The following is a 10,054-nucleotide window of genomic DNA, read 5'->3' on the forward strand; positions in this document are numbered from 1 at the left end:
CCAAACTTCACTGAGTTCAAATATCACGCTAAACAATGTCGGATACAATAACTCAACTGTTTGCAAAGTGAAATCAGGTGTTTTAACGAATGTACTAACGAGATTTGGGTTCAAATATACATTTAAATAACAACGGGGGGTACTCTCGGCCGGCTACAGACGGGTTGGTCTTATGAACCAAAAAATTTTTCGGCCGGCTACGGCCGGGTTAGTAACGAAAGGGTTAATCTGCAACACTAACTTCAGGAAGCCAGACAGCCACCTGATAACCTATCAATCAGGCAACTCTGCTAGACAGATTGATTTCATCCTCACCAGACAGTGGGATGCAGGGTTGCTCTTAAATACAAAGACTCTCCCTGGTGAAGAGTGTACCCCCCAGCATAGACCAGTTATTAATGACTTTAGACTTAAGGCCAGAAGGATGCCAAGAAGACCAATCCAGAAAAGAAGGATTTAGAAGCTGAAGAACCACACAGCTACATATTGATGTTACACTGGCACAAACCCCACCAAAAAAGAAGTTAAAGTCACACTAACTTCATCTCAAAGACTGGTTGTATTTCAACCTTTGTCAGCAGCATCACATTTGTACACCTGTTTTCCATGGTTGCATGGGTCAGACATTTGTTGGATAAGAATTGACCAGATCCACTTCTTATCACCATCTTTTACCTGTTTCCAAACAAGTTAACATTTCTTCATGATTAGACATGTTTTCATGGAAGGCTGGAAAGAATATTGCTTGCATGACAGTGACATTCGTTTATAATTATTATGTGATGTCAAGACAAGAAATTAGTAACACACACAACAATAAGCTTCTTTCACTTTCTGTGTACTAAATCCACTTAGCTTGGGGCTATAGTAAAAGACACTTGCCCAAGAAACCATGTGATTGGGAAGTAAAATCCTTATGATACAGCCACACCTGTAGAAGCAGAGATAGCTGTGAGACATTGATGCTCATCTGGCACATGTCATCAAAGAAAAATGGACGTACAATGCTGGCAATGATGAAGAATTTTGATTGAGAAGTTAACTTACAGAGGGGTAATATTTAATTTTGCAATTCTAATGTATTTAAGTGCATGATCTCAACAGATATGAACAAATGAGAGGGGTTGATTTTGTCTACTTACTGTTAAAAGTATAATTGGTGCAAAAATTCCGCCAAGATTTTCAAAAAATGAAGCAAAACCCATTGCTTGATTTCTGTAAAAGATAACAATAATAAAAAGTGTTATTTTACTTTTGTTGAGATGTACAAAAAAGAGACACACACACACACACACCTTCCTCTTTCATTGGTATGCTTAACACTCAACTTACAGTATACACAAACTTTTAGCTCAACTGTCATTGTACATATACATACATATTCAAACGTATATATATCGAAAGGTAATACTTATCCCCACTTAAAGATGAATCCACATTTAAGTGAGGATAAGTATTACCTCTTGATATTGATAGGGCCTCAGTTACTAATATTTACACATATGATATACATACACACACTTATATATACTCACATCTCTACGTACATATATATATAGACATATATAATATATACATATACACATACATATATATAGACATATATACACATATACATAAATATACACATATACATAAATATACATATATACACATATACATATACATATATCCTTTTATTTTTATTATTTTATCTAGATCCAGCTCACGAGCTGTGGCTATGCTGGGGCACCACCATTTGGTGTTGCTACATAATTATTAAACAATAAGAAAAAGAAAAAGTACACTTAGTATTACCCATTATAATAGGTTTATCACATCCCTTTAAAAAGTTACGGACCAGCACCAAGTTATATATATATATAAACACACACACATATATATATACATGTACATTTATATACATATACAAATACATATATATACTAGCAACGAAAAATGGTGCCTGTACATCAATATGAAGCAGTGTAAGGAATGGCTTAGCCCCGGTAAACAAGCGACACCACGCATGAAACAAGATCTTCATCCGCATAAAACGATGTTGTGCATATGGTAGGACTGGGAAAGGATTATCTATTACGAATTGCTTGAATGGAACGAAATGGTCAACTCGGAACTCTATATTCAACAGATGGAATGACTCAACATAGTTATTCAGGAGAAAAGACCTAATGAGCAGCATGGAGTTCTTCTGCTGCACGACAATGCCCGCCCTCATATCACCAATATGACCAAGGAGGCCATTCAAATGCATGGCTGGGAAGTGCTGCCACACCTGCTATACTCTCCTGATTTGGCACCAATGGATTTCCACCTCTTTCGAGCTCCTTCAAATGCTATGCACAGAGTTTTGTTCAATACTGATGCAGAATTCAGAGCTTGGTTGGATCAATTTTACGAGTCGAAATCGAGTGATTTCTACCAACGAGATACAAGAATTAAGATGAAGAGGAGCTTCAGCCAGAGTCCACACTAGAATAGGGAGTATATTTCTTGCAGAGAAATGGGTGGATAAAGTCATAGAGGTAGTGAGGGTGTGTGGTAGAGTACTTAAACTCAGGCTAGTCTTGCAGAATGGTATAGCTACAGTAATCTCTGCCTATGCCCCACAAGCAGGCCTATCAAATGAACAGAAGGATCACTTTTAATAAATTCTTCTGCAGGCTACTTCAAAGACAAGTGACAATGATCTCATCTTCATGGGTGGAGATTTTAATGGGCATGTTGGACAGCAATCTTGTATCTTCCATGGTGTACATGGAAGCCATGGAGTTGGTACCAGAAATGAAGAGGGAACTAGGCTTCTGGAGTTCTACAATGCAAACTGATCTGCAACACCAGCTTCAGGAAGCCAGCTAGCCACCTGATAACCTATCAATCATGTGACTCTGGTTGCCAGATCGATATCATTCTCACCAGACAGCAGGATGGATGGTTGCTCTTAAATATACAAAGACCCTCCCTGGTGAAGAATGTACCCCCAACATAGACTAGTTATTAGTGATTTTAGACTCGAGGCCAGAAGGATGCCAAAAAGCAGACCAATCTGGAAAAGAAGGACTTGGAAGCTTAGGAATCCTTCACATGGTCAGAGATTTAGGGATATCCTTACCAAGAAATTTGATGATAGGGAGGAGGAGCTACAGTCATGTGACATAGAAGGCAGCTGGGAATTCCTGCAAGACAGCTTGCTGAGTGCCACAGACCAAATCTGTGTCTGGTGCAAAGTCCCTTCCAGACCTAGGGTAACATGGTGGAACAATACTGTAGAGAGGGCCATCAGGGTAAAGAAACAGGCTTGGAATGCCTGGAAGAGTGGGAGGTAGCAGGAGAATGTATCAGATAGCCAGAAGAGAAGCTGAGAGACAAGTATATATAGCCAAGAGAGTAGCAGAAAAGATGTTTGCTGATGTTCAGCAACGTGAGGACCATAGAACTGAAGTATTTCGAATTGCAAGACTGTGTGTGAGAGAAAACCGTGATGTCATAGGAGAGAACTGTGTCCGCTTGAATGATGGTGCCCTTGCATTTAATGATTCTGCAAAGAAAGAGGCTCGGAGAAGCCATTATGTGGAGATTGAATGGGAGGAGGACCCAATGCCAAAGGTTGAAACAGTTGATGGACCAGCTATCCGAATTGACAGTACCCAGGTAGATAAAGCATAAGGATGTGAAGACAGGGAAAGCATCTGGCCCATCAGGAATCACCACTGGGATGCTTAAAATATCGGGCGGTGTGGGTTATGGTTTTGTCATCCGCATCGTAAATCAGGTAGTTCATGAAGGAGTCATTCCCAATGACATACACCATAGTCAACTGTTACAAGGGGAAAGGTGGTGCCTTAGATAGCAATAACTACAGGGGTACCAAATTATTGGATCAGGTGATGAAAGTTACAGAGAGGGTCATAGCCCAACGAATTAGGGAGAGGGTTAGCCAAGATGAGATGCAGTTTGGTTTTGTGCCAGGCAGAAGCACCACTGATGCTATCTTTCTGGTAAGACAGCTGCAGGAGAAATACCTAGCCACAGATAAATCTCTGTACATGGCTTTTGTTGATTTGGAGAATGCCTTTGACAGGGTATCTCTGATCGCTTATCTAGTGGTCAATGTGGAAGTTGGGGATAGACAAGTGGCTGGTAAGGTGAGGGTTGGCAACAAGTAGAGTGAAGAATTCTGAGTAGATGTAGGGGTTCACCAAGGATCAGTTCTCAGCCCCCTCTTATTCATTATAGTCCTCCAGGCAATAACAGAGGAATTCAAGATAGGCTGCCCCTGGGAGCTCCTCTATACTGATGACCTTGCTCTAATAGCCAAGTCACTGCCAGAACTGGAGATGAAGTTTAGGGTATGGAAGCAAGGTCTAGAATCGAAGGGCCTTAGGGTTAACCTAGCAAAAACCAAAGTCTTAGTAAGTAGGAAGGCTGTCAAATCACAATCCCCTTCAGGTAGATAGCCCTGCTTGATCTGTAGAAAAGGCATGGGTAGAAACTCTATAGGACATACCCATATGGACACATAAAAGGTGCAGCAATATCAAAGGAAGGCTCATCGGAAAAATAGTTTTTGTGTGTGGCAGATGCACTGGGGCAATAAACACTGAATGTACAGTAAACAGATTCATTACATGCCAAGGAGAGAAACTAGAAGTAGTTAATAGCTTCTGCTACCGAGGTGACCAAATCTGTAGTGGGGGTGGCTGCTCTAAGAGTGTAGCGACTAGAGTAATAACCTGGGCAAAGTTCAGGGAGCTCCTACCTCTGCTGGCAACTAAGGGCCTCTCGCTCATGGTGAAAGGTAAACTGGATGATGCATGTGTGCTACAAGGTAGTGAAACATGGGACATGAATGCTGAGTACATGCGTAGGCTTGAAAGAAATGAAGCTAGTATGATCCACTGGATATGTAATGTCAGTGTGCATACACGACGACAGTGTAAGCACCCTGAGAGAAAAGTTGGGCATAAGAAGCAGCAAATGTGGTGTGCAAGAGAAGCGACTGCACTGGTATGGTCATGTGTTATGTATGAATGAAGACAGTTGTGTGAGGAAGTGCCACTCCCTAACTGTAGAAGGAACCGGTGGAAGAGGTTGACCCAGGAAGACATGGGACGAGGTGGTGAAGCACAACCTTCGAACATTGGGCCTCACAGAGGCAATGACAGGAGGCCTTTGGAGGTATGCTGTAATTGAGAAGACCCAGCAACTAAAGTGAGATCGCAACTACGCATGTCCAGCCCTGTTAAGAATACCCCTAATGCATCAGGTGATATATACTTAAGAAGACCTGTTGAGTCAAGTAAAACCAATATCATAGCTGTAGCCAGTTCCCCCTGACTGGCTCCCATGCTGGTGGCACGTAAAAAGCACCATCTGAACATGATCGATGCCAGGTCCGCCTGACTGGCTCCCGTGCCAGTGGCATATAAAAAGCACCATTCGAACGTGGCCAATACCAGTACCCTGTGCCAGTGGCATAGGAAAAGCACTATCTGAATGTGATCGATGCCAGGCCTGCCTGACTGGCGCCTGTGCCGGTCGCACATAAAAAGCACCCACTACACTCTCGGAGTGGTTGGTGTTAGGAAAGGCATCCAGCTGTAGAAACATTGCCAGATCGGGTTGGTGCCTTGTGCAGCCGCTGGCTCTCCAGACATCAGTCAAACCATCCAACCTATGTCAGCATGGAAAACGGACGTTAAACGATGATGATCACACACACACACACACATGCTGGTGACACAAAATATATAAATATATATTAATGACAAGCAACCAAATCCACTTGTATATTGTTTGTTTAACTGTTTTCCTTAATATCCATTGTTCCTTACTAGTATGACAGCAGGCAATGGATGCAGTATCTTTACAAATGGATGTTCTCCCTATTCTCATCCCATATTTTTTTTCATATGTAAGGGATTTTTTTTATTCCAGGGAATTTTAAAGTGTGGAGTTAGCAAACGATTTGTTGACAGCAAATATCAACAAGCATCACCGGTTGCAAATGTCTGTACAGACACACATGCATGAATGTGTGCGTGCGTGCGTGCATGTATGTATGTGTGAGTGCTTGCATCATGCACTGGTTATAAACAAACATTACCATCATACAAGCAGTTGCATTTGTTTGCAATCTCCCATACAAACAGGTCTGGATTTGAAGAACAGATGCTGCTGAGAAAAGGTCAGGGTTGAGGACAAGAAGAGCCTCTGACTGTAGAAAACCCTAAACAAATTTTGTCCCACTCATGCAAGAATGGAAAAGTAGACATTAAAAATGATGATGAAGGTGATGAAAAGTTATGCATTCTATACCAGAGACACAATGAAATAGCTGTAGGGGAGTGACTCCAAGATTCAATGAACTAGTTGTTAGTGCCACAATGAATAAAACAGAGATAGGGATGTGAGAAGAAGAGAGAAAGAGAGATGTTAGAAGTTGGAAGATAAATACCTGATAGCCGTTGGGAAAAGTTCTGTAAAGAGAAGGTATAATATACTGTAGGATCCACTCATGCCAAACCTACCAACCATTGTACAGAGTATTGTAAAGATGTATATCAGAGGTGTCTGGAAAGTATCTGAAGAGAAAAACAAAAAACAAAAAAAAAACAATCTTGTAAACAGCTACACAATTCTTTTCTGGAAGTTTAATACTTTAGTGTTTATAATCCATAATGGCTTATTTTATCAACTGTGAGAGGATGAAAGACAGTCAAGCCAAGCGAGGTTGTTTATTTGCCACAATGCCTTGAAAGATACAATAAAATACAATAAACAAAGAACTTGCAAAGATATGCTGGCCAGGGTAAATGATTTATATAAATATACCTTCCTGTAGATATATAGGTCTTAGAGGATTTGCTGGAACCCTTTTCCAGGCCATTTTCTACAGTTGGAGGCTCTTACTGTCATCAACCCTCACCTTTTCTCAGCAGCATCTGTTAATCTATATAAATACATATATTTTGCTTAGGCAAGTTCTACATAACTTGGTGTAGAACTCAGTATATTTATGCTTCAGAATGAAGCATTAGTTGAGTATAGAGTGATAGTAAGAAAATGAGATGACAAAGGAATAAATGATTATTTTATGAACTTCATTAGCTTACAGTTGTTTCTGCTATAAGATGTAGTGGACTCGTTGTTGAGTGCTTGCGTAATGCCTTACAACTTCTAACAAATCTAAAACCATTATGGATTATAAACATTTGTGAGCTGAGGGTGCTGCTGTATTCTGTTTGTTTAAATGCAGGAGTTGATGTGCCATCAGGAGGTGAAGCAGATCTGTAGGTGCTTCAGCCCCTTCCACCATGACACCAGAGCTGCCTGGAGTCACTTACCAAGGTAGGCAACAAAACTCCCACACAACATAAGCTTTGTCGAGTCAATGCTTGTTCTTGTGCACAACTCATCCTCTCTTGAGCTAGAAGATATAATGGCTTGCTTTCTCAGAAGCTTTTGACAATTTTTTGGCAACATCTTTTCTCTCCTTCACAACAAGTTCAAAACTTCTGAGCATCAAGTGAACCTGGGTTCCAGCAAATCCTCTAAGACCTATATATCTACAGGAAGGTATATTGCCTCCAATCCATTGTTTTCACAGAATTCAACCAATTCTATTTTCTGTCTTTCCTGGGGAATATAAAGTGGTGCATCTAGTCTAAGCAATGGACTCATTACATTGGACACAAAGTCACCTCAGCCATATGATCTCCAATATAATATACCCCTAACTTTTTATAAACTCATCATCATCATCTAAACTGGTATGGTTTGACAGGATCTGACAGATCCAAGGACTGCACCATACTGCAATGTCTGCTTCAGTATGGTTTGTATGAGTAAATAACTTTCATAATGCTAACCATATTACAGACGCATATTGGGTGCGTTGTTTTCATAGCACCAACACTAGTGAGGTCACCATTAAGACCCCCTTTGGCTAAATGGGACTACAGTGAAGAGGAAGGCAGCTTTATACTAGATATTACCTGGAAAGAAATAACACTGTTATTAATAAGAAGAGTTAAAATTAATGCAGGCAAGATTTCACAACTCTAGCATCACTCTTTTATGGTCGGCTTCTGAACTTTTCAGCCCACTTTCGTAAAGAAAAAAGTCATTGTTCATAAACTGAGATTATCTTTTAAAACCATCAAAGTCTGATTCCTCATCTCTATTTCCAAATAATTCCAACTATTTTCCTTTATTTAGTTTCTCTTTGTAATTACCACCTTAAGTAACAGGTATATTATGTTTCTATATGTGTGTCAAAGTGTAAATAAATAAAGTATAGAAAACAATCACTGTATATAGTTAGTACAAGAAATAACAGTTGCCTGAGCTAATGAATAGAAACACCTGTAAACCAAAATGTCATGGGTTTGTCCTAATGACAGTGGTTTTCCTACAATACACATCCTGTATTTATAGTAATACAAAATCCCTCAATTACAACTACTGGGGATTGATAAAAAAGAAAAAGCATCCAGTACACTCTGTAAAGTGGTTGGTATTAGAAAAGGTATCCAGATGTAGAAACTTGTGAAAGCAGCCCTCTGGCTCATCAGATCCTGTCAAACCACCCAACTCATGCCAGCACATAACCTAGACATTAGATGATATTTTTTTTTTCCCTACCTGAAAATGGAGGAAATACAATATCATGGATCATTTTTAACTGAACACAGCAGCCATTTGGTCAGTTGACTGGTACATTGATAACTACACACACATTAGAAAAGATTTCAAATTAAAGTGGCTAAGAGGATCACTTACAAAAGGTGATTAAAACGTATGCTATCAAGTTTGAAAAGCCAGCTATTAGCATCATTGCTGACATGGGATAGCGGCAGCCTAATCTGTGGAAGAGAACAGAATGGACGTTTTTACTACAGAAACAAACAGATTAAAATACTGGCCACGTGGATATAGAAGTAGAATATTACATCTTCAATATGATTATTTTATGTAAAAAAGAAAATACATAGAACATATGGTGAAATAAAATATGACCTTTCCAGACTTACTGAAAGAATGTATCTCACTCAAATCGCTGAAAGATAAGGTAATTATCAACCAATATAAATTTAGAATTTATGAAAGAACACAAGAAAAATGATGAGAACTATAATGTGACCCATGCACCAAATGAACTATTGAGAGACACTAGTGAGGGTGTCTTCTGCCATCTCCCCTTATCCTCCCCATACACTATGCCTGCCTCTCCTCTCACTCTATTGCAAAATACTCATTCACAAATCATCTTTCTCTCTCTCATCCTTCCCCTATCGACTGTGCTATTATTATTATTCTGCCACTCTTCCCCTGCTTCTGTACTGTCGGTCATTACCTACTCTCACCTACTTTCCCCTCAATTCATATACATCATCAGTCACCCCTCCACTCTTGTCCATTACTCACTACATCCAGTCCTCTATCCTACCCAATCTCTACAGTCAACACTTACTCTAACCTATCTTCACTCCAATGTACAGAGTGCAGATGGTATTTGGGGACACATGCATTTTTAATCATTATTTTATTTCACTAATTTTTATTGAACTTCCATTTCAGAAAATAACAATGACAGGTCCTATGCTTACTAATGAAGAGGCATGCTATGATTGTGATTTTGAAGGCTAAGCATGAGGTTTTAGAAATTTCTCACTTTCTGAAAGTTGCAAGATCTTTTGTCCACAAGATTCGATGTGAGTTAGAGAAACTAGATGGAAGCGTATTACCTGTATCAAAACGTAAAAAAAACATTGAAGACAATCCAGAAAAATCAATGAGGTCAATTGCCAAAAAATTTCGTGTGTCAAATAAAAGGTGCAGCAATATCAAAGGAAGGCTCATCGGAAAAATAGTTTTTGTGTGTGGCAGATGCACTGGGGCAATAAACACTGAATGTACAGTAAACAGATTCATTACATGCCAAGGAGAGAAACTAGAAGTAGTTAATAGCTTCTGCTACCGAGGTGACCAAATCTGTAGTGGGGGTGGCTGCTCTAAGAGTGTAGCGACTAGAGTAATAACCTGGGCAAAG

General features: G+C 39.8%; 1 protein-coding gene across 4 annotated transcripts in view; it reads right to left on the minus strand.

Annotated features, from left to right (window-relative positions):
- LOC106868963 (solute carrier family 22 member 4) overlaps positions 1-10,054 on the minus strand; it is a 38,745-nt gene that overhangs the window by 2,940 nt on the left and 25,751 nt on the right. For all 4 annotated transcript variants that reach the window (XM_014914438.2, XM_014914435.2, XM_014914437.2 and 1 more), the window contains 3 exons: positions 8,785-8,867; positions 6,458-6,584; positions 1,143-1,215 (listed from right to left, as the gene is read on the minus strand). In XM_014914438.2, coding sequence (XP_014769924.1) covers positions 1,143-1,215; positions 6,458-6,584; positions 8,785-8,867 — 283 coding nt within the window. The remainder of the gene's footprint in view (positions 1-1,142; positions 1,216-6,457; positions 6,585-8,784; positions 8,868-10,054) is intronic.

This window comes from Octopus bimaculoides, chromosome 17 (genome assembly GCF_001194135.2).
Source record: "Octopus bimaculoides isolate UCB-OBI-ISO-001 chromosome 17, ASM119413v2, whole genome shotgun sequence".
Lineage (NCBI taxonomy): Eukaryota > Metazoa > Mollusca > Cephalopoda > Octopoda > Octopodidae > Octopus > Octopus bimaculoides.